This window comes from Crinia signifera, chromosome 9 (genome assembly GCF_055691185.1).
Source record: "Crinia signifera chromosome 9, ASM5569118v1, whole genome shotgun sequence".
Classification (NCBI taxonomy): domain Eukaryota; kingdom Metazoa; phylum Chordata; class Amphibia; order Anura; family Myobatrachidae; genus Crinia; species Crinia signifera.
In genome coordinates, this window is record NC_139225.1 from 112410035 (window position 1) to 112435854 (window position 25820).

The window sequence follows — 25820 nt, forward strand, 5'->3', positions numbered from 1 at the left end:
ATAAATAAATAATAAATTAACTGATATTAATAAATAGAGGAGATTTAGTTCATGAATTGATCAATGCATTTAAGCCTGAAGCCCCCTTCAAGGGACCCCACTTTTCTGCAGGTCCTAACACGATTGCTCAAAATGGCTACAATATAGCTATCACAATAATGTTTGATTCCAGGCATATTAGATTAATGTTTTAATTAGTCTTATTGTGGTCACATTCTCTCATGCACCCTGTTTTAACCTGTACTTTATAGCTTATTTTGGACATTTCCCTAGATGATTAGTGACAGGTGTTTTGGTAACTGCTCACCTTTAAAAGCATAGTCTGCTGTGAGCTTCAGACCAGATAGCATGCCTGGAATAAAACATTAATGTGATAGCTATGTGTATTGTAATAATTTTGAGCGATAGTATTAGGACCTGCAGAAAAGTGGGGTCCCTTGAAGGGGGCTGCAGGCTTAAATGCATTGATCAATTCATGAACTAAATCTCCACTATTTATTAATATCAGTTAATTTAGTGAGTGCAGAGCCCCCTACAATTTCTGTTTAAGCAATGTGGTCACAAGCCATAGGGCACCCCAAAACTAGGAAAGGTGAGTGCCGATGTTTAGTGTATATTGTTTATTAGATTCATTTTTTAATTAGTCTTATTGTGGTCACATTCTCTCATGCACCCTGCTTTAACCTGTACATCATAGCTTATGTTGGCCATTTCCCTATATGATTAGTGACAGGTGTGTTGGTAACTGCTCACCTTTAAAAACTTTGGGGCAGATGTATTATAGCGGCGCTATAACACCTCCTGCTTCACCCCATTAGTGAGGTGAAGCAGGAAGTGACGCCGACAAGATGTATTAACATCTTGTCTGCCAAAGCGGGGCGAAGCAGGAAGGGACATTGACAAGATGTATTAACATCTTGTCTGCCAAAGCGGGGGAGCGCTAACTCCCCCCTCCGGCGATGTCCCCTCCTGGAGATAGCACATCAGTTTACACTGATGCGCTGTCTCCTGTCCCCCGGCCGGCTCGACTGGGCATGCGCGGGATCTCACTGCTCACGCGAGATCCCCAGCGCAGCCCAGAGCTAACAGCTTGGACAGTGCTGTCCCTGCTGTTTAGATAGGGCTTCGCCAGACTGCTGATGGCAGGGCCATCTTAACATTATATTTGGACCCTGGGCAAAAAATTCACTGTGCCCCTGGGCAAAAATTCACTGCCCCCCCCTCCCACTCCTCCGGGACAGATCCATTGGGAGCCAGGTGGTACCTGGGCAGTGTGGGGTCCAGGCAGTGTAGGGTCCAGGCAGCAGTGTGTAGATATATCTTCCCTGGGAGCTGCAGCGGTGGATGGTGAGCAGTGATGCAGCTGGAATCCGGGCAGCGGCTGGGTGCTTGCCTTGTAGTAGTCCGCAGTGTCCGGGAAGCACTGAGTGAGCATCTGACACTGTGGACAGCGGCGGCAGAATTTTAAGATTCAAAAGATAGGCCGGCCGCTAATTGGCTGAGAGAGAGGACTCTCTGCGGACTACTACAAGACAAGCACCCAGCCGCCGCCATTGCCCGGATCTCGCTGCGGAGCTGCTAGCCATCCACTGCTGCAGCTCCCAGGGTAGATATGTCTGAACACTGCTGTGCCAGTTCTGCGCCTGCACCCTGGGCTGCATCTCCCCGCCAGCAGGAGGAGGAAGGAGGATACAGCGTCTGGAGCAGTGGCATAACTAATATTTTTGCGCCCCCCCCCGCCAAAATTGACATCGCCGCTCCCCCCCCATAGCCCCCGCCCACCCACTCACCCAAGTAAAGTTAAGACCCCCCCTTACCCCTCCCTATGCCGCCGCTGCATTCCTGGTCCGGATATCCTCCTGGCTCCGTTTCCTGCAGTTATGAAAATTGCATGGCAAAATGGCTGCCCCCTAATAGCAGACAGTTTTTAAGGATGCTAGAGAAGGGCCTGCCGCCTCCTCTAACATTCCTAAAAAACTGTCTGCTGTATGAGGGCAGCCAATTTGCCGTGGATATCTGTGGTGCCGGACCAGGCAAGAATGCGGCGGCATGCAGAGGGTTAAGGTGGGCGGCTCTGAGCAGTGTGCCCTGATGAGCACTGGTGGTGCCCCGCTGGCGCTTGCTCCCCCAAGCAGCCACGGTGGCTGCCGTACGGTAGCTATGCCACTGCTCTGGGGGAGTGACCGGGACCCGGAGCCATCCAACAGCCACCTTAGTTTCGTCTGTCTGCAGACACTTTCTCTTTCAATTAGCCACGTCCTCCCAGCCACTGCCCCCGCCCCCCAGTGCCGTCTTTCCAATTGGGGTGGGCCCCTAGAACACTTTGGCCCCTGGGCAACTGCCCATTATGCCCAATGGGAAAGACGGCACTGGCTGCTGGCGAAGCCAAAAGCGGCATCATGCGGAACGGTGCGATTCTGACCGTTCATACATTTGGCTTGCTATCATTTAGATAGCAGCGCCAATATGGACAGGGGCGCATAGCTGGCTCCATCATACATGGGGGAGAAGCAGTATCAGTGCACATAATGTGCACTGATACCCCTTCTCCCCCATAATGATCTTTCATACATCTAGATAGCATGCCTGGAATCAAACATTAATGCGATCGCTATGTGTATTGTAGCCATTTTGAGCAATAGTGTTAGGACCTGCAGAAAAGTGGGGTCCCTTGAAGGGGGCTGCAGGCTTAAATGCATTGATCAATTCATGAACTAAATCTCCACTATTTATTAATATCAGTTAATTTAGTGAGTGCAGAGCCCCCTACAATTTCTGTTTAAACAATGTGGTCACAAGCCATAGGGCACCCCAAAACTAGAAAAGGTGAGTGCCTATGTTTAGTGTATATATATATATATATATATATATATATATATATATTATATATATATAGTTGTGGGGGACGGCGGCACTCGCAAAATGAAGACACAGGAGACCACTTTCTCACAATGTTTCGGGGCTGTGTTGCCCCTTTATCAAGTGCAAAAAACCAACCGTTGGTTTTTTGCACTTGATAAAGGGGCAACACAGCCCCGAAATATTGTGAGAAAGTGGTCTCCTGTGTCTTCATTTTGCGAGTGCCGCCGCCCCCCACAACCATACATCAGTGTCAGCAACACTGTCACATACTGGAGGGCACCGCATCATTGCTGAACTGTTTTGTTTTAAACCATCTGCTTGGAGTGCCGCCCCTACTATATTGCTATATATATATATATATATATATATATATATATATATATATATATATATACAGTATATATATTCAGCAGCCAGCAGCACTGACACAAGTGCTGTGACGGCAAGCTCTCCTGAGTATCAGCTGTGTGTTTGGTGGCTGGCTGCTGCTGGGGCTGGCTGGCGCAATGCTGGCTGTCCCTCCATGCCCACAATGACTGTACACTCCTGTGCAGGCATTTCTCTGTGGGCAGGTCTGCATTGACGTCATGACGTGACGCACGCCGGACCCATCAATGCACCACTGGGAACCCTTGTGTGAGGGACCAAGGCCAGATTTTCTGGGGTCCATCCACGGGCCCCTTCGTACCCGCCGTGCCCTAGGTGAATGCCTAGGTTGCCTAGCAGGAAACCTGGCCCTGGAACAGGGGCACTGTTACGTGGCACAGTATAAAATGGAGGCACTATAGTGTGGAAATAATATGAACTGGGGCATTGTAATGTGACATAATTTGAACCGGAGGGCACTCTGATGTGCCACAATATGACCAGGGGCCCCTGTAATGTGGCATAATTTGAATTGGGGAAACTGTGTGGCATGATTTGTACTGGCAGCCCTACAGTGTAAGAGTACAGTATGATGGAAGTGTTGATCAGAGGTGACTCTTAACACTCAATTGGACAGACAAGGGCAGTGGTGTAAGTTCGTCCCAGTTGCCCGGAGGCAAGATAAATATTGGTGCCCCTCCGCACACACATACACCCCACCTTATATTAATATATGCATGCATGTGTGAATGTATGTATGTTTTGTTTAAAATAAAGGGTACTTGTTTCCTAGCACGGCCACACCGATTTCCATCAGGGTGGTCGTGTCGGAAAAATCGCGTCGATCAAAGTCGCATGCGATTTGGTCGCATGCGATACGACCGACCCGATTTTTTGATTGAATCAAATGTGAATAGGGTCCCTTGGACCTGATTTTACATTGGATTCAATGTAAAATATTCCCTAGACCCCCAATTTGACAGCGTAAACCCCACCCCACGATTGACGTGAACCCGAAGCGTGGCGAGTGCAGCGAGGCCGCGAGGGGCGTCGGTGCGCGTCCTCCGACCTTTTCATTCCCCAACTATCCACGTGGGCGTGGAGTTGAGAATATATAGTGTGGCGAGCGCAGTGAGCCACCGAGCCCGAAGCGTGGCGAGCCCCGCGAGGGGACGCGTATAACTTCACAGGTATACGCGTCCCCTCGCGGGGCTCGCTGCGCTCGCCACGCTTCGGGCTCGCCACGCTTCGGGCTCGGGGGCTCGCTGCGCTCGCCACACTATATATTCTCAACTCCACGCCGACGTGGATAGTAGGGGAATGAAAAGGTCGGAGGACGCGCACCGCCGCGCCTCGCTGCGCTCGCCACGCTTCGGGTTCACGTCAATAGTGGGTTGACGACGGGGCCATATCTAATGTGAAATGGGTCATATTGGCCCATTTCACATTTTTTACTATGTGAGATGGACTTTATCAAGTCCATCTCATCTTGTGCCATTATAATGGCACAAGAACGACGCGATGCTCCCGATTTCAATGTTAAAAAATATTTTAACATTGAAGCCTATGGCAAAATCGGGGGCATCGCGTCGGTCGCGTCGGGGCCAATGTTAATGGTCCCGACCGACGCGATGCCCCCGATTTTCCCTTTGCCGGCAAAATGGACCTGATTTCAAAGGAAATCGGGTCCATCGCGGCCATCGTGTACCTTAACTTAAAGGTACACGATGGCCGCGATTGTGGCCGTTCTAGGAAACAAGTACCAAATAAAGAGAGTGTGACATCTCTGGTCCTGCTAGGAGGGTTATTCAGCCACAGAAGCAATTTTGACAGCTTTCAATTAACTGATTCAAACTTGCAGGGGAAGAGAGGTGCCCATTTGGTAGCAGTAGCCTGGCGGCAGATGACTCCATTGCCTCACAGAGTGCCACCTGTGGACAGGGGACCATTCAATATGATGCTATATATTCTGTTTACCCCCCTGATCAGGGGCTTAGTTCAAACTCCCTTTCTTCTGAATTAGTATTTTAGGGAGTTTCTAAGCGCATCACCTATGTGCATGGCATTGAAAGGGACGTGTAATGCGCCATTTAAAAGGCGTGTCGTAAAACTGAATTATGTCCAACTGTAAATGACCCCAAAATATGGTATTGTATAATGAAATTATAAGAATATTAAGCACAGGCTTGCCTACCAAGCAATTAAGTTTGTTTTTCGCCAGTAACTTGTTTTCTGTTTATAATCGTACATTTGGAAACCAGCCAGAATGTTATTTACTGGCTACCTCAAGAATGAAGGAAATGCCTCACATGATTCAGGAACACATTCTCTCTCTGTGAAACAGGCCAGCTATGTATGAGCAGTCAGACACAAACTCTTGGACTGTCCTGGCACAGTTAGAGAGCTCAGACTAAGAAGACTCATAAATCACTAGTCTTATATTACCGTTATAGTTTTCCACACCTTTGGAAATTAAAATTTGCACAATGATGAGTGTGTAGTGCACTGCCAGGGAGCAGGCAGACATCTGGCTAAGTGATTTAATTTATATTGAGGACTTCTTATGCTTTATTATTATTATTTAGGCTAACATTAAAGAGGAGCTGTTAAAAGCAGAACAGCTAGTGTCTATTAATTTATAATTATTCATTGGCTAATTTAATTATTTAGCAAAATTATGTTTTTCTCCTCTACTACTATTAACTCAGTAAAACTTTCCTAGTGCGGTAATACCTGAGTGTGTTGTGAGCCGCAAGAGAGGCAAGCAGAGGTCAACCCTACTAGAAATACACAAACAAGATTAGTGTTCTTCAACTGTATGGAAGTTCAGCAAGGATGGTCTAGTATGCTACTGCTTGAGCATGGGCGGAGCTCATACTCAGTAGAGAGCCCAGCAAGGATTGGTCAGTGTGGTAATACTTGAGCAGGGGCAAAGCTCTTCCACTATAGAGATCTCAGCAAGGACTGGTTAGTATGTAATACTTTGGCAGGGGCAAGCTCATACTTGGTAGAGAGCCCAGCAAGAATTGGTTAGTAGGGTAATACTTGACCTGGGGAAGGGCGGAGCTCATACTTATTAGAGAGCCCAGCAAGGATTGGTTAGTATGATAATACTTGAGCAGGGGCGGAGCTTATACTCAGTAATGAGGATTGTACTCTGTTCTTCCAACATTACTTTTCCCTCTTTCTTCCTGAAATGTAGACAATGTGCTAAGCTTTTCACATTCAAAGTGACTCCCATGTGTTTTATAAGGCAGATATTGTAACATTGCTATTATATCTGCCAACAAGGTAGAAATAAAATTATAGACTTTCTAAGCAAGTAATTTACATCTATATATTTTTTTCTTTTTTTGGGGCGGAATGTTCTAAAGCAAAAATGGGGTAAAAACCTTGTTATCTGGGTTTTTACTGCATTTTTGTATGCTCTAAAACCCGTACACCGGGTTACCGTCGCGAAGAGAAGTCCATAGGCTTCTATGGGGTATTGCCAGCTTTTACTGGTGATACCCCATAAAAGCCTATGGGTTTCTCTTCATGACCCTCGCCACCCTGCACTGACCCCCACCGCCCCGCACTGGCTATATTGCTCCTCCTCACCTGATGTCTGGGTAGCCTTCTGCTGTGCTCGGACCAGGGTTATTTTCCTCCCTAGGAAGGAGGAGGAGTTCGGCAGTCCCTGCAGCCATCTGAGCATCAGGCTGCCGGGCACAGGAGAAGGGGGAGAGCTGCTTGAATCCGTTCACCGCCCGATGGCGGCTCTTATCGCAAGTGCTGCCCTTTGCATTACTAATCGCATATGTCAGAGCATATGTGTTTAGTTTTGATGCAGCATCCGGGGAGGGGAACGGTAGAGAGCGGAGGATGTTAGAGTATCCCGCCCTCTATCAGAATCAGCTTTATTGGCCAGGTATACTCGTCGTATACTCAGAATTTGTTGCGGAGTACAGTGCAGCAAGGACATTAAAAAGCATTAAAGTATATGTACATGCATAGTAGTCATAAACACACAATAACTAGATGGTAGCAACACGGAGGAGGGGAGGGGAGTAGCAGGTCTAGTAGTAAGAGTCCGAGCAGCCAGGCATTTAGGAATTCAGGAGGCGCACTGCCTCATTGTAGAAGCTTTTGAGGCGTCTGTTCATCTTGGATGAGATAGTCCTATACCTCCTGCCTGAGGGCAACAGCTCGATGAGGTCATGACTGGGGTGATTAGGGTCGTTGATTATCTTGGTAGCACGTTTCTTAACTCTGGTGAGGTACAGGTCATGGACCGAGGTAGGGCAGTGCCAATGATCCTCTCAGCTGTCTTGACTACTTTTTGGAGCCTGTGCCTGTCGCTCGCGCTAGCAGCTCCGTACCAGACGATTAGTGAGGAGCGCAGCACTGACTCGATGATCGCAGAGTAGAAGTATGAGCTTCCGAGGAACCTTGTACTTCTTGAGTTGTCTAAGGAAAAACTGGCGCTGCAGCGCTTTTTTGATGATGGAGTTGATGTTGGAGTTCCATTTGAGGTCTCGGGTGATGGTGGACCCCAAGAACTTGAAGAAATCCATGATTGAGACCACGCTGCCGGTAATCGTGAGTGGCAGTGCAGGGGCTGCTTTCTTTCTGAAGTCCACGATCATCTAAACAGTTTTCTGCGGGTTAAGCTCCAGGTTGTTTCAGCTGCACCGATGGGCCAGCCACGCCACTTCACCTCTTTAGGCCTTTTTGATGAGACCGATGATTGTTGTATCGTCAGCAAACTTTAGGATCTTAACATATTGGGGCTCCCATATGAGGTTCTGTTTTAGTGGCAAAGTTATAATAAATTTGTTAATGATAGTAGTGCTGATGCCACTGATAGTAATGCTAACAAAAATTACAGAAAACTTAAGCTTAAGTGCCAGCGCTCCCCTGAGATATGTATTGCAATGTTTCGGTCTTTAGGTACAAGACAATAAAACTATGCCAAACCTAGACTATGACAAATAAATTGTTGTTTAGACAACTAACATTGTTTATTGCAGACTCCATATAAATATATTAATTAACATGCAATATAAATGTAGTTGAATTTACAATGTTAAGTTCCAAAAAAAAAATTATTTAGACTAGTAACTTGAACTACACAAAAATTCACCAGAGGCAGAGGAGCATATGTGAGAAACACTGGTGGGCAGAGGAGCATGTGAAGGAAAAGCTGGTCAGCAAACCAGAATTTTTAAGGGGAAAGCTGGCAGGCAGATGAACAGACATGAGGAGAAAAGCTGGTGGGAGAGGCACGTGAGGGGAAAAGCTGGTGGGATGATGAATGTGAGGGGAAAAGCTGGTGGGCTGATGGCATCTGAGGGGAAGAGCTGGTGGGCTGATGGCATGTGAGGGGAAAAACTAGTGGGATGATGGCATATGGAGAGAAAGCTGGTGGGCTGATGGCATGTAAGGGGAAAAAGGTGGTGGGCTGATGACATGTGAGGGGAAAAGCTGGTGGGCTGATGGCATGTGAGGGGAAAACCTAGTGGGATGATGGCATATGGAGAGAAAGCTGGTGGGTTGATGGTATGTAAGGGGAAAAGCTGGTGGGCTGATGGCATGTTAGAGGAAAAGCTGGTGGGATGATGGCATGTTAGAGGAAAAGCTGGTGCGATGATGGCATATGAAGAAAAAGATAGTGGAATTTTTTTTCCCCATTTGTTTTAAAACTCAAACTTTATGTTCCCTGTGTGATAACTGTACTGCCTCTGCTTGTATTGTACCTGCCTGTTTGTTGCAATGACAAGTGGCGTCGCTGCTGGCTGCCTAGGCGCTGTGCTACCGAGCAAATATATGTTCCCTGCCTCTATAATCCCCAGGGTACATCTAGCATATACCTGTATGTGTTGTATGTATATCTGTACTTTCACTGTTAAGCTGTTACTTTACCAGCTGTTGCACAGCAATCCAAATCCAATTCCCAGTATACACAAGTATACCTGGCCAATACAGTTGATTCTGATGTCATGTACAAGTATACAGGCACAATACTTAGACAAGGCCAGGGGCGGATTGGCCCACCGGGAAACCAGGCCATTTCCCGGTGGGTCGGCCCTAATCTCATTAGAAGGGGCCGGCCGCGCCCCACCCCCCTGGGCAGACAGCGGCTGCAGCACTTTGCCCAAATCAAAAATGGCCGCGGGAGGGCTGCTGCGCATGCGCGCGCAGCACCTCCCAGGCACCCTGCTCCCGTTCCCCTTTTGCCGCAGCTGAAGAATGGCAGTAGCAGCAGGTGAGCCACCCCCCCCCCCCGGGCATACCGCCACCGCCACAATCCCCCCTGGCGCATACTGCCTCAGCAAACGGCCGCTCCCCTCTCTTTTGTAACCCAATCCGCCCCTGCACAAGGCACATGATTTATAAAGCAGTGCTTTTTCAAAAGTTGTCTTCAAAATCACTGTTCTCTGTCATTTTTTTTTTTTTTTTACTAATTAGTGGTTTTATTAAATACAGCTTTTTATATTGTTTCCTCTTGGTTTTACATTGATAAAGACAATCACAAATGAAAATGTATCAAACACATTTTTTGAAAACTACTACTTAATAAATCAGGCCCAAACAAATCATTGTTAAAAATGTCACTGGACTATTGTGACAATTTCTTTCTTTTGTCTTTGTTCTGAAATCTAATTCATTTCCCACTGGACTGCAGTAGAGCATGGACAATACTCTGCATCTGACACCAGTATTTCTGTTCTGAAGCCTCGCCAATCAGCAATAAGGAGGTAGCAGTTATTATCTTTATTTTATAAAAGTTAAATGGGCTGTAAGCCTTGTCTAGGGTTCCGAGAATTCTTGCACCACCTCTAAAAATATCCAAACATTGGCCCTTATTCTGATCGGTGCGTACTTTCCTGAATTCTTACGTAGCGGGCCGCACGCCATGCTGTACGGACATCGTCCGTAGAAACGCCCACCGAGCCTCCGCATACGGACGGACTCACTGTTTAAGAAGAGGGCGTGTGTACGGACGACATACAAACCTTGCGTGTGCGGTGGACACGCACAGATTCGGCACGGTCTTACAGTGTAAGCACGGTCTTACCGCGTCAGAACGGAAGGGAACCTGGCCGTACGCACCGATGCGGTGTATTTACGCACAAATCACCACTATTATCAGAACACCCAAATCTGTAACATGACCCACTTATGCAATTAGGCTACCTCATTCAAAAGGGATTGTTTTTAATGGTCATCTATTATTTATCTAATTGATAATTAAACACTTTAATACCACTTTAGATTAACCCTTACATCATGCTAAGTTCACCACATTCTTTCTTGCACCTTTACGCCCATGTGTTATGTATGCATATTACATCATCAATTATTCTTCACCTGCAAACACACACATACACATCAACACACTATGTACATCTTTACATTACCATTGGTTGCGGTGCGCCCGTACTGATTAGGCGTTCCGATTGCCTAGCGCATGACCGAGTGGTGTCCGCAAAGCAATACTTGCTTATGAACACTGCATATTTCTAGCCTTTTGGTTCGCGAGCATTCGGTGTGCTGTCCGAATGCACGCCTACCAGAATGAGTGCACTCCCTCGTGTCCGCCCATGTTTACGCCCAGTTTAGCCCACTTTGGAACTACGCCCCTGTGTATTTCCGAATGACGCCCATAATACGCCCACATCTCCCGAGTGATTGCGTTCCCCACGCATGCGCAGATGGCTAAAAACGCCATCCGAAAGTATTCGGAAATTTACGCATCAACCAGAATAAGGCCCATTATTTGGAGCTATAGCACTTCCTGCTTCGCCTCATTACTGAGGCAAAGCAGGAAGGATGCATGGATACTGCCCATCATAGGCGTGCGCAGCCCATTTTATTAGGGGGTGCACCGTCAAAATGTTGCGCCCCCCAGCCAAAAAAGTCTCTGACCCCCCCCCCCCCCCCCCCCCCACACACATTAAGTGAAAGTCACAGATAAATGAATTGCTGTGTTGTGGGAGCATTATATCTCAGCCATGAGTACCGCTTATATATACATGCACAGTGCACACACAATATGAATATTTGAAAAAATTATATATATATATATATATATATATAATTAATGATCAGGCAGGTCAGGCCAGGGGACGGGAAAACTTTTTTAAAACTCACGTTTTGTGCAGTGCCAGTGACTGAACTCTGCAAATGCTGCTGCTTGGCCTGAAGAGGTGATCCTATGGGAAGTGCTGTGTGCAGCCCTCCCATGGACATCTTGATTATTAGCAATGCTGCTGCTGCAGCAAGTGGCAGATAAGGCATGTGGGGCGGCCACCACGCACTGACCGCTCACACAGTCGCACCAAGGTGGACAGACAGCCAACCTCACCACCCCGGACCACCCGCACTTCCGCCAGTCCCGGCCGCAGATGTCAGTCAGGGCAGCAGGAGGAGCCGGGAGCGCAGATCCGATCTGTGGCATCTCAGACCTGGCGCTCCCTGCAGACTCGCTCCACCAAGCCTGCCGACCCATTATTACACCACTGTGGTGGCGCCCTGTATCACGGCGCGGGGGGGTGGCCACAGTCCAGAGGCAACAGCATCAGGCTCTGACCGCTGTGATGTGAGTGACAGCGGCGGCCATAACTGGGGGGATCGGCGGCATGCGTGCAATCATGTGGGGGTGCCATTAGGAGGTGCCTGTGCACCTCTGGCACCCCCCGTGCGCACGCCTATGCTGCCCATAATGACACATTGGGGTCCAGATGTACTAAGCCTTGAAAAGTAATAAAATGGAGAGTGATAAACAACCAGTCAATCATCTCCTGCCTGTTATTTTTCAAACCCAGCCTGTTAAATGGCAGGTAGGAGCTGGTTGGCTGGCTGTTTATCACTCTCCATTGTATCACTTCTTGAGCTAAGTACATCTCACCCTGGGTCCAATTCAGATCTAATCACAAGGCAGCAAATTTGCAGCGGCCAGCGTTCAGCAAAGATGCCACCTGGCTAGAGTCAAATCCCTCCCTGCGAATTAATCTGCGAATAGATGTGTACAGCTGCTAATCTATTTGCAGCCGAGCGAATATGTCCAAATCCATTCGCAAACCGCTCAGCATCTAATGATTTCCTAAACACACCTGCATTTTATCTAGAACGCCAGTTACCTTCCCAAGACACCGGCTTCCTGTCAATCAACTTGCTAGTGAAGAAAAAAAGTAGCAGAATTTCATCACTGGGCGGCGTTGCACTTGCGCATTGCGGCCCAGATGCATGCGCTTTCCACTAGGGCGTGGAGTGAGAATAGAATAGTGTGGCGAGCGCAGCGAGCCACCGAGCCCGAAGCGTGGCGAGCGGACGCGGATACCTTCACAGGCATCCGCGTGCCCTTGCGGGCTTCACAGGTGTCCGCATGCGCTCGCCACGCTTCGGGCTCGGTGGCTCGCTGCGCTCGCCACACTATTCTATTCTCACTCCACGCCCTAGTGGATAGTAGGGGTATGAAAAGGTCGGAGGACGCGTACCGCCGCCCCTCGCGGGCTCGCTACGCTCGCCACGCTTCGGGTTGGCGTCAATAGCGGGGTGGCGTTAACGGTGGTGGGGGGCCATGAAACATTTTTTTTAAAAACATATCCAATGTGAAATGCCCATATTGGCCAATTTCACATTGTCATTTTATTTTAACATTGCTGTCTATGGGAAATCGGGTCCATCGCGTCTTTTAACATTACTGTCTATGGAAAATCGGGTCAGAAATCAGGTCCATCGTGTCTTTTAACATTACTGTCTATGGGAAATCGCGGGCATCGCGTCGCGGCTCCTTATAACGGCCACGACCAACGCGATGCCCACGATTTCGGGCGCGATGAAAAAATCGGCAGCCCGGATAACTCACAAGTACCATCAGAAGCAGCATTGGTGGCTGCTGGACTGCGAGCACCTATTGGCTAGCGGTCCAACAGGAGACTTGAATTGAAAATAGCGGCGGGGAGCTAGGCGCATCAGAGAGCAATTTTAGTCCCCCTTGGCAATGAGCAATTTTAGTCCCCTTTGGCAACAAGCAATTTCAGTCCCCTTTAGCAATGAGCTATTTTAGTCCCCCTTGGCAAAGAGCAATTTCAGTCCGGCTTGGCAACGAGCAATTTCAGTCAACCTTGGCAACAAGCATAAAGCCCCTTGGCAATGAGCATGAAGCCCCTTGGCATCAAGCATGAAGCCCACGGCATACAGTATGAAGTTCCTAACAATGAGCATGTAGGTAAGTGGCATTTATGTGTCAAATATGTAATGGGCATTACGGTTTGTTATATAGTATGTAATGGGCATTACAGTTTGTTATATAGTATGTAATGGGCATTACAGTTTGTTATATAGTATGTAATGGGTATCATGTGTGGGCTTATGTGTAATGGGTCTTGGCATTGGCCTTGGCATTATGGCATGTGGCGTTATGTGTAATGGGTATTACAAATTGCTAAAATGTGCAATGGGCATTACGGTGTGTGGTATAATGTTAGACCGTGCCCCCTTTTCACCGTGCAGGGGCCCCGCCTACTAAAAAAACATGCCCTGTTCTGAGCACTGTAGCACCTAGCTAAACCACTGGCCACAGTATGTATCCCAAAGTCTTATTTCAACTGTCACCAGACTTTGGGTCTGATTCAGATGTGACTGCATGGCATCGAAATAGCAGCGATGGGCAATCACCATGCGAATAGTTAACAGCCACTTTGCCAGAGCATAATCCCGCCCTGGCTTTTTATAGGCACTCCCAAAAAATGGCCGGTTTACCACCCCCAAACCTATCAATCATCTTGCAAATGTCCAGTGATTAAAAAAAGTAGCAGGATTTCATCGCAGGACGGCCTCATGTATGCGTAGTTCGATTCCATATGCATGCACAGTCTATCGATCATCGGTCCCCGAATGAATTCGCACAGCAGCGATTAGCTTTGAATCAGGCCCTTTACATACTGTTGAAACTTTGGGAATGTAACTAGAATCCACTTTCTCATTTTCTCAGGTTTAATAGATGGCCACTGAGCCTTTCAGTATATATCATTATTCAGCTGATCTGGTTATATACCTGTATATGGCCTGGCTATATAATATAGATTTCATATCTTATGACTGGAACATGTGTAGAAGTGTATGCTGGTCACTGACGATGACCCGGTGTTGCTGGACATCCCGGAGACACTGATACAGATGATAGGAATCCGGGTACCCCCTGCTAACACCATGCTACACATGGCTTCTTATTCCGGGCACACACATGATTGCAGAGCCTCCTAGAAGGTGTCGCAGAGAAGCGGGCGCTGGAGGTGACGGACAGTGGGCGCATTGTGTGCGGGGTACACGTAGCGAGGGTTCCCTGCAGGGGTTAACAGCTGAGTGCCCCCAGCCCCTCCCTCCGGCATTCCAGACTCTCTCCCAGCGCCCAGCGCGCATGCGTTCCCCCCTGCGCCCTTGTCTGCCAGATCCCCAGCAGCACGCACACTGCGCCCCGGACACACAGCAGCCACAGCCTGGAGGAGGGGGACGCGGCAGCAGCAGGAACAGAGGCAGCAACTCTCCGGCCAGTCACTCAGGAGGAAGCAGCTGGGACAGAACCGTGGGCTCCACACACCGCTCTCTGCAAACTTCTCCCGGCCGGCAGCAAAAGTTCCCTGTGCGCGGCGCAGCTGGAGAGCCCACCTCCGCCTCTCTCCCCACTGACAGCCTTTGTCCCCCCGCCGCCCGCACCATGCTCTGGATGTCGCTGTCCCCGTGGCTGCTGTACACCGCAGCCCTTTGCAGCCTTCGCGTGTCCGCTGACAAGTCCAAAAGTTGCTCCGAGGTCCGGAAAGTTTACGTGTCCAATGGATTCAACCTGAACGATGCTCCGGTCCATGAGATCAATGGTGAGTGATGCCTAGGGGGGCGCCGGGGTAGTCAGTAGCTCGTCGCGGGGCTGCCTGGATGGGGTGCCCCCCGTGCCATTGCCGGCTGATAGGCTGGAGGGGAGGGGGCGGCTCCTGGCCCCCACCTCCCGGCTCTCCCCGGCCGTGGGGCCAGGTAAGAAGGGGATACTAGCAGCCTTCTGAGTAATGAGCCCCGGGGGCAGCTGCTCGGGAATACCACACAGGAAACCAGGGGATCTAGTCACCCAGCGTGTGCTGTGCCATGTAGTGCACCCCCAGGCAGGATCTCCCTGCTGCACCTACCCCCCATTGTCTCTGCTGTGCCTACCGCCCCCTATGTAGCACTCTGCGTTCTCACCCCAGCACTGATCAGCTGCTCTCTATGTGGATAGGTTCTCCCCGCTTTCCCCCAACATCCCAATAAAACTTATTAAAGTTAGTAATTGGTGAGGTGGTGTTTCCGGCACTGACTGGGTTAATAGGACACGGCACCATAGCCCTTATGCCAGTACAGATGGATGCCTGTGCATGGGAGAGGGGAAGTCTGCCACATTAGCCTATCAACTGCGTTAAATCACCGCCTAGCATATTGCCAGGCAGGGAGTTTGTATTTCTATACAGTGCTATAGTGCTTTGAACAGTAATACGATTTGTATGTGTTTTTTTTTATAATATAAAAAAATAATATATATATATATATATATATACACACACACTAGTTTTATTCATTAAACTGGCAGCTACCTTGCATTAGCAAGTAATTCTAGCTAGTCAGAATCTGAGTTTCCTCTGGCCATTTATAGCCCAGGCTATAATCTCATTGGGTGCAAAGTCTGATACTTAAGTCACCTGGGTGCTATTGTGAACAGTGTTGAGATGACCATATGTTAGAATTGACATCCCTGCATTTCATGTAGCAAGCTACCTGTTCAACATGAACCTTTGGCCCTCCAGCTGTTGTTGAACTACACATCCCAGCATGCCCTGCAACAGTGTTAGCATGGCCACATTGCAAAACTGTAGCAGGGCATACTGGGATATGTAGTTAAACAACAGCTGGAGGACTTCTAGAACTTCTTACTATTATGTGTCTTATGCTGGATATGTGTGTACCCAACGTGATTGTGGGCTACGGGAGTGGCATCGGTTAGCGCATACAAACTTCCTGATGCCTGCAGAGATGGAGTGCTGGCTATGCTGCCCAGGCTAGCAGTGTCCAGATGACGTATGATGTCATCGATATGATGTCATCGATGACGCCTGGGAGTGCACATAGTCAGCGACATAGTGCATACACATTGGACTATTAGAACAATTTGTCGTTCCAAACTGTCGGAATCTGCCAAATCAGTCTATCGTCTAGCCGTGTACCCAGCTTTAGGCGCTATTGTAGTGCCTGTTATGGATTTACCCATCTGTATGCAACATGCTTACTGTTTGCATTGGTGTATGTGTAATTCTTTTACATTAATCTTCTGTCTAAGTTTAGGCTGTACAAGGTGTGATTCTGGTGATCAGTCATATCTCCATTAATAATTAGCATATGGTACTTTTGCCATGGAGGACATTAAGCATATGTTGAGAAACGTGATACATCGAGAGTTTTGCTCCATTTCTGATTGGCTGGTGTACCTTACCTTGTTACATATGTGTCATCTGTCTTTGACCTTTGGTGAGTTATTGTAGAACTTTATTGAATGGCAGAGATTTCCGCACTGTATGTCCAATAGAAGGCCACAGCCAATGAAAGCCAGTGGTCACACTTGCCTCCTATCTTCCTGTTTAACTGGAGACATATGAGCGAAATTTTTTTGTTTCATAAGAACAAATCTATTAACACATGTACTGTCTCTGATTTATGTATGACAAGTTAATATCGGTATGGTGGTGTTTGGGAAATAGATTCTGACATGTTATGCTTTACATAAAGAAATAGGAACATGTTAAACTAAAACATAGATTTCCACAAATACAACAAGATGGGATTTCCAAGTCCTTGGCGCAACTCTTGAATCAAATAAGTTGATTCAAGAGTTGCGCCAAGGACTTGGAAATCCCATCTTGTTGTATTTGTGGTAATTTATGGTTATTGGGTGATAACCAGGGAAAGTACATCTCACAGGCAGCAGCGCGCCATCACAGGTCATATCCTAAAACTCCATTATTAAAACATAGATTTGTCACATAATAAAACAAATACTTCAAAATTAAATGAAAGTTGGAAAACTCAGCAACAATTATCCACTGTTCTTTTGTAGACGTTTGACTGTTGATGCGTTTTTCCCCCAAGGAAAGCGCATGGGCCATAAATGGTCTGTACTGGAAATGGGAAGTGTCAGTCAATCTCTCTGTTTATTCTGCACTGTCTCATACATATTTGGTAGCTTCCAATGTATAGGACTCTATCTCCCCCCTTTTACCATTTACAGCAGCAAAATAACTTTACACTCCCCCCCCCCCCCCCGTGTGGAATGCATGCTTTTTGGAACTAGGGATAATGCAACGTTTCAAAGCAGTTGGGTACAAATAATACAAATGGCCAAGTAAGACCCAGTGTGTAAGTGTTTACTGCCTGGATCTCTACCCTGTACATGCATAACCTGCCAGTCTGGACAGAATATTGGTAATCAGCCTATAATGGGAAATACTGGGTCCAAAACTGCTTTCTCTCTGCGGACTCCCGTGCTCCCAGCAGAAGAGTGTAATGTGGGTTGTAGTAGAGAGGAGGCGGACCCTAGGTCCACAGTCACTGGGTCGACACCTGAAATTGGTCGACACCTGAAATTGGTCGACATGAGGATTATCATACTTTTCTATAAGTGGGTATAAAGTGAGAATATAAGTGTGCCGAGCATAGGGGTCCATGTTGACTTCAGTTGACATAGACATTAAAAATGCATGTCGACCCAATGCTTGTGTCGTCCTAATGGATGTCAACCTGGTGACTGTCGTCCTAAGTTCTGTCAATCCTATGGAAAAGATCTATGGGTCAGTGAATTAGTGATGTTGATGATGATGATAATAATGTGCCCATTTGGAGCATACAGAGTTGCTTTATAATGGTAAACACTTTTCTTTGCCAATACTACTACCACCAAAGGAACCTATTGCAATACATTATTTTTAGATTGACAGAAGCCAATGTGTCTCTTATTTAAAAATAAAAACATGCAGTACCTTTATTTCGAGGAGGGGTGATCTGTGACTGTACCTACTAGTGGCTATAATGCATGTACTGGAAAGCCAGTGTTCTCTTCCACTATTTGAGGTAGGCCAAGGTGTTTCTGTGTAGGTAAGATGTTTGCGCAGGCATCCTACACCGCATCTGTGCTATAGAGGGCCAGGAATGTTTTGGGGAGTCCGATTTAGACGTCTGCTCTACAGCTGAGAGCTGCTTTGTGTTGTGATCTTTAAATGACCCTCATTGTGTACCCGCTACAACCAGATCAGTGCCTTGTAGACCTCCCCCTGTTACCCCCTAATGGCTGCAAACAGCCTTCCATTCCCTTGTCTCAAGTAAAGGAAGTCGGCGAGGCTGGCTTTCTCCAGGTGAAATTTGATCCCAGCCACCAGAAATATTTCTGCTTTTCAGAATGAGAAAAATGCATACAGAATCTGAAATGGTAACAAAATGTGTTTGTGTGGGGGTCAAAGCATTTTGCGACCGATCTCTCTAAAAAAACACCAAACGATTTTTAATTATCAAGTCAACAAGTCGTGATTTTAGTCTGTTGGAAAAAGTCCCTGTAGCAAGAATGCCACTTTTGTGGTGATTAGTGTTTAGCCTTGGGCAAAATGTAAGACACCATTATAGTCGTTTGGAATACACTAATCACAGGAAACCTTAATCTCCCTTTGTTTGTCAATAGCAATGCAAATAAAAAAGGGTTGGGCTGTGGGATCTGGAAGTGTTGTGTTTTTGTTTTTTTGGGTTACTTACCCTGGATTTTATATATGCAGTCCTTTTGGTTCTCTCTTGGCAGGCTATAGGTATTTACATACAGTTGTAGCTTAACCATTTGGGCTGAAGAAGGGCACGTTCCTTGTGTGTATGACTTTCTCCCAGGCCCCCAGCAGCAGACTCACAGGCGCATCGTGCAGGACTTGATTTGGAAACATTTTGGGAATGCAGCATATGAAAAACCTTGTAGGATTTGCAATGTGTTTTTAGTTTGTGTAATCATTGCTGTGTGGAGAGCGCACAGACTGATTAACTCATTGCTTCATACTGTCATAGAGAAAACTCCAAGTGGTAGAATTATTGCGTGTACATATTTTTAAAGGAGAGGAGTAATGGAGTCGCATTTTTCTTGAGTGTTGTTTGTGTGATGGGTCACAAATGTTTTATAAACCTGCTTCTATGTCAGGGCTGTAAAGTAATGTTCCTAAATGTTAGATCACAGCTTCATGAGTGGTTACCAGAGTCTAGGGTAAAGGCCCCTATCCCCTAGGGTGAGGTAATGAATGTGCATGTACATTGCATAGATACCCCACCAAGTCACCTGGCGGCTGCCGTGTGGCAGGATCGCATACGATACATTGTATGCAAACTCAGCAAGGGCTATAACCTGCGTTGAATATTCATGGCAGCCTGAAGGGTCTGCGGTTGTGAGGCACACTGGAACATGCCTCGCATTGCAATAAGTGATTTGTCACTTTCCATGCAACAATCGTATAAAAAATGCCCATATCGCACTAGTGGATGGCAGCCTTAACTTTAGCTATATGTATGCCAGTTGCAGCAGTTAATGAGGTTTTTGCCCATTGTCGGGTCATGCAGATATTTCTGTGATAGATTATTAGTGTGGTAGGATGCTATATCCACATAAATATAAATGATCATCATACTGACTCGTACGCACGTGACCTCTGATAGATCCCTACCAGATGTTGATGGGAATTGTGGTGTATTTAGGCCAATACTTACTTGGATCTGAAGCCTATTTAGTGTAAAACAAGAAACAACAAAAAGGGTGTTTGATTGCCACAGCTGTGAGGGAGGCCAGGACTTCATCCCTCCACCCCCTGGCCAGGCCCCTGTAGTTTGGTGCCCCTCAACCTCCCGTAACACTAGCTGGTCGCTGTAGATCCTCTATAAAACAAATGCATTTTATTCAACAGCTTGTTATCTTAACAGATTTGACACAACTGCCGCGCTACCACTTGGCACCATGACTGTTCTTTGTACCAGGCTTCATTACACACTCCACGACCGGAACTCTGGTATATTTACGGGTTTATAGAAGTGAGGGAGTTGACCATTGCAGCTAATCAGCTATTCTATTCTAGCTATTAACTTTTAGAAGTTACTAGAATAAATATGTAGACTCTCTAGTTGCTACAGGCAACATCTCAACTTTCGCAGCACATAAAGTTCCGTTGCTCATTACAATTCTAAATAGGGAAAAAACAAATTAAGGAAAATTTTACTAATATATGTATTCTACTTCACATGTGATGTTGCTATGGGCAAACGATCAGAATCTACTTATTTAGCACCCTTTAGAAGATAGTAGACAGGATCTGATTGGTTGCCAATAGCAACATCACATGTGAAGTAGAATACACATTTTAGTAAACTTCCCCCATTGGGTTGTTACAGTGAAAATGGTAGAAGGACCCTGCTCACAATTTATGAGGAAAGAAACCTGCTGTGACTAATGCTCTGTAAGTTATTAGCCAGTCCATTCACTCACTCCCCACAGGCGCAAAACCTTTTTTTTTTTCCTTCCTTGTATGTTAATTGAAACTCACCACAGACGCCTGTTAACCTCGTGTAACCTCTGCTACTACTAGTTGTAATGTGAACATAACTAACAGCCCAGAAACTCTTCACACACACCTGAGAGGTTGTTTCCTTCTCTGTATTTGCAGGAACTAACCTTGAGATGTTTACTGAGCCTGTTGCATAGGCACTCATTGCTGTTTCAGCTTTGGTTTTTCTTTTTTCTTTTTCTTTTTTTTTTTATTCGTCTCAGGAAATCCTGGTCTAAAAGAACAGTTTACATTGCCGGTAATATTTTGGACGGCTCCCTTCATACCAGGGATGCGTAATCAGTGGAAAGTCTGGTACCGTCTTCCCTCATAATGCAGCGATTCATTCTTGTTGGGACACACTCAGTTATTTGCTTGTCTTGGTTTGTGACTTCATACCTGCAAAAGACATTTATGAACATTGATATTTGGCACTTTAATGTAATCTTAAAGATAGATTTGTGCACAAAATATATTAGCCTACTACAAGCCTATTGCTTGTGGGTTATAGGCCCTTCATGACAGAACCAATTCGATTTCTTCAATTTCTATACATATTTCCATACATTATATTTTTTCTTGTGGATACAGGGAGTTTAAAAAAAAAAAAAAAAAAAATAAGATTTTTTTTGGACAGCATATTAAAATGTGCTTTTTATTTTGGCCATATATGGGAACAGCGAGAGAGAATAACACAACTAAACAAATCTTTCCGGTTATTTGCACAGCTGGTGTAACACAAAATACACTTCCCTGATCCTTTTTTTGTGTAGTGATACTCCAAAGAACTGGGTGCATGTACGTGTTTAGGCTTTTTTACTTTCCCTAATTGTCTCCAAAATTCCCATGTACATAATTGTATACCTTTAGACGAAGGGATGGATAAGATCACCAAGGTTGGGAAGATGAATTTTAGTGGTTGATGTAAATTTGGGCAGATATTAAACTACATTAGCGGGTTTTTTTTTTGTTGCATAGATGTAGAACACTCCCATAATTAAATGTTAGGTGCAATCAAAGTGAAGCAGAACAAATCTTGCTGAATTGAGTAAAGTAAAGTGTTCTTGTGTAGTTTCACGGCGCCAGCATGGTGCCGGGCTACTTCCGGGTTGTACGCTCACCAAACTATCTAAAATAAAGTAACTTAACTCCATGCCAATGTGGATAGTTCATACCACCACTATCCATGTTGGCATGGAGTTGATTTTAGATAGCGTGGCAAGCGTAGCGAGCCACCGAGCCCGCAGCATGGGCTAGCAAAGCGAGCCCCGCGCCGTGAAACTGCAGAAGTACCAAGTTAAGTAATGCATTTTTTTCTTTCTTAATTGCATTCTCGCAGACCAGATATCGCTGACTGGATCTTCGTTCTGCATTTTAGAATAAAGCTATACTGCTGTCCCAAATGCAAGTCCAAGTGGGCATTAGCCTCAACAATCAGGCATGTCCAAGCTATGTCCCTCCAGCTGTTGTGAAACTACGAGTTCCATTATGCTTTGCCACAGTTTTGCTAAAATTGTGGCAAGGCATGCTGGGATATGTAGTTTCACAACAGCTGGAGGGACATAGTTTGTATATGCCTGACTTAAACCCTTCAGGGGTGCAAATAAAACTTGTTAGCAATTATTGGCATACAGTTGTTTGCTGCTACCTGTAAATCTGTCCCAGAATGTATGCTGGGCATACACCATGCATGGTGAGTAAGGGGCACTTAATGATGTATTACAGTGATAGCTCATGTCTAACGATGGAGGGGTGCAGACCTATATTGACACTGGGTCACTGCTTGTCTGTTGCATGTAAGCAAGCAGATAATAAACATTACCAGTCATGTTTTATTGATTTTATATATTGCCAAATGCTGTACCTCAGGGCCATATACCTCTGTGTAAATGATTAACCCTGCAAAATTTGAGGTATTGAGTTCCTCCAGATTCCATTTTTTTTGTTTTGTCTAATCCCTCATCTCCCTTCCAAGGCTGCTGCTGCTTTTATTTGGACTTTTCAATGACCTACTGGACGGCTTTATCTTATGGGACAAAAGAGATGGCTTTTTAGTCTGAAAACTTGGTGGACCACCAAGGACTAGTACTCATGCTGTGCCGCTTCGCACCAAATTCAACAATACCAAAAATGCATGACTGACTGGTTCAAAAATGTGGAGTGGTGGAAGCATTCATTTACGTCTAGGACCCTGTCACAACACAGACAGAAGCGAGTGCATAACTCTCGCTTGCTAAAATAGAACGGAGAGTAAGCTTTACTGTTACTTGACTTATATGACCTACATATATATGACGACCATCAGTCACATCCACCAAAATAGCCCAACGCTGAATTGACATCCATTTTGAAATGAAGAAACTCCTATATATAATATATACACACGTCTTAAATTACATTTTCTTTTTAAAGTTTGAAGGATTACGTTTTCTGGTATTCAAATATAGAATATCATTTATTTTATCTTTTTATGTTAGAATATTTAATTAGAAATTATTTTTTGTATATTCTTATTTTTGTATTTTTAATTCACGTGGAAAACAGAAAATAATATTTTTTTTGTGTTGGCGGGGGATTCCTTTGAAGGGTCTCATGATTGAGTGGATTGTGGAACTTTTATTTGTAAATTACTCCTTTTTTAGTTTTTGCGCCAATTGTAGTTTAGAATCTCCTCACTGCACTTCTATGATTTTAAAGTACATTGGGGTAGATTTATTAAAGCTTGGTGAAGTGATAATGTGGCTGGTACTAAAAATTACAGGTAGTAGCTGATTGGCCAGTGATAAAGACCAGACACTTTATCACTTCGACGAGCTTAATAAATCTGCCCCATAGTACCTTGTGGCAAAGTTCCCATCTGTGAGGACACTTGGTGAGTTTAGTTTTGTAATAGACAACTTTATATTTGTCCCTGTATTACTACTGCCATGAGCACGTTTTCGATTGATAATATCTTGCCATTGTGATCAGCGTGTGAATTACTGTAGAAGAGACTTCCTGTTAAACTAGAAGCCTGGTAATAATACTGTGTATTTTGTACTGTGCGTGTTTTATCTGGTCTGGTGCCTGTGCAGGACTATCATGTTGATTACTTTATAAATGAAGATATAAATGAATTTTTTAACTTTTGTTATTGCATTTTTATATTAAACATGCTGCAGTCCTGTGTTTGTTTTTGTTTTTTTTTGGAATGTTTCCATACATAAGTTTTCAACATTGTTCTTAACAGTGCACGTTTTAATGCGTTACCTGACTGTCCAGTACTGCGTGCAGTAGAGCAGTGGTTCCCAACCCTGGTCCTCCAGTACCCCCTACAGTGCACATTTTCCAGGTCTCCACACAGTATCACAAGTGAAATAATTAGCTCCACCTGTTGATCTTTTAGAAAATGTCAGTGATTGAGTGCACCTGCTGGGTGACCTGGAAAACGTGCACTGTTGGGGGTACTTAAGGGGTTCGGGTTGGGAACCACTGCTCTAGCATGCAGTACTGGACACTCAGCCAATGGATGCAATTTGGTCCCAACCCTAGTAGGCTTAGGGGTGTATTTAAATAATGGTCAGTTTTCATTTATTTCTCCAGGTACATATATTTAGATCGAATTTTCTTTTTTTTTCCCCCATCTAGTTAGTATTTCAGGGGCTAAAACTGTTACTTTTTAAAAATATTTATTTATTAATGTTAGTATTTTAGTAAATTGTGTATTTTAAACCTAAAGCAATAGAAATGTGCTTTTTAATAAAAATAAATAAATACCCCTTTAATGTATGGTTTTCCAAATACAGATACAAATGCCAGGGTTGTCAGAAACCAGTTGATCTGTCTGTTCTTTAGCTCTCAGCGGTACCCAGGTGAAGGTGGGCAGAGCATTTAGCTTCTCAGATAGGACCGCATCTGGCATTGGATATGTGTATTTCTGCTACATGTACACTCCAGATCTGTGCATATGCAGAGTGGATTACATTGCAACTGCATATCAACCAGCCCTCGTGTATGCTAAGATCAGTGGAGTTAAAGACTGTGCAGGATAAGCAGAAATACATACATACTTTTTGCATCAAGTATCGTCTCAACCTGACCAGTTGGACAAGGAGGCAGGGTTACAACAAAGATGCTTGCAAGTCTCAATACAGATTTATTCCTGTATGCACGAATGACCGCCAATGTGGATTCAATTCCACATGAGTCTGATTAGGGGGGGAGTTCAATGCGAATTTGATGTGATGTAATTCTGCTCTCATATATCAGATATGGATGACTTTATGGATGACTTTACAGATTTCCTCTCAACCACTGTAGATGCAAGAGAAACTTGACATTCTGATGGATCCCATGCGCATTTCCCATACGCATGCAATAAATATTTGGGCCACTGTGCAATCATTTATTTTCAAATCTATCTATCCAGTTGGGTGAAGATGCTCAAGCCGTCTGCGTTATGGCTACAGCAGTCTGCAACCTTTCAAAGTTATTTTCCGAGTTTATAATTTAGGATAATTGAGCTATTACATAACTTTCTTTTTTGGCCAGGCATCGGCGCGTCTCCGTTCTGCGTACAGAGTCCACAGCAGTGTATCATAGAAAGTCTGATTTGAGATGGGGCATCTGCTTTATGCAAAGACATACGGTTGTTTCAGATACTGGTAATGTGAATTCTTGTTTATCTATCCATGCCAAAATATACTGGGGAAAATTTCCATCCAAGAGAAGACTAATGGGTGCCAAGCGCCTCGGATCTTTTCAAGTATTGGGCTGTTTGTTCTCTGGTCCCTGGCAGTACACAGCAGTCTTCTTATTAAAGGATTTGTAAATATTAATTTTGAAATCCTGGAGACTTTGCCTTGTTGTAAACTTTTGAAAGGAGCCCTGTTCCTATGTAAGACCGTTTAACACTGCTGCATTATAAGGGGGCAAAATATGGAACTTAATTGGGAGATGTTCCACTTCTTAATGCAGCCTTGTGAATAACTTTAGAGG

General features: G+C 45.4%; 1 protein-coding gene and 1 long non-coding RNA gene across 3 annotated transcripts in view; one reads left to right on the forward strand and one right to left on the reverse strand.

Annotated features, from left to right (window-relative positions):
• Positions 1-7083: 7083 nt before the first annotated feature.
• Positions 7084-25820, reverse strand: part of LOC146035856 (uncharacterized) — a 41437-nt gene continuing 22700 nt past the window's right edge. For both annotated transcript variants that reach the window (XR_014460733.1, XR_014460732.1), the window contains 3 exons: positions 20972-21242; positions 16727-16875; positions 7084-8015 (listed from right to left, as the gene is read on the reverse strand). This is a non-coding gene — a long non-coding RNA (uncharacterized LOC146035856). The remainder of the gene's footprint in view (positions 8016-16726; positions 16876-20971; positions 21243-25820) is intronic.
• The window catches only part of GPC4 (glypican 4), a 99665-nt gene continuing 88487 nt past the window's right edge, over positions 14643-25820 (forward strand). Inside the window, exon 1 of the mRNA XM_083159531.1 lies at positions 14643-15089. Within this exon, the coding sequence (XP_083015657.1) occupies positions 14933-15089 (157 nt within the window). The 5' untranslated portion in view covers positions 14643-14932. The remainder of the gene's footprint in view (positions 15090-25820) is intronic.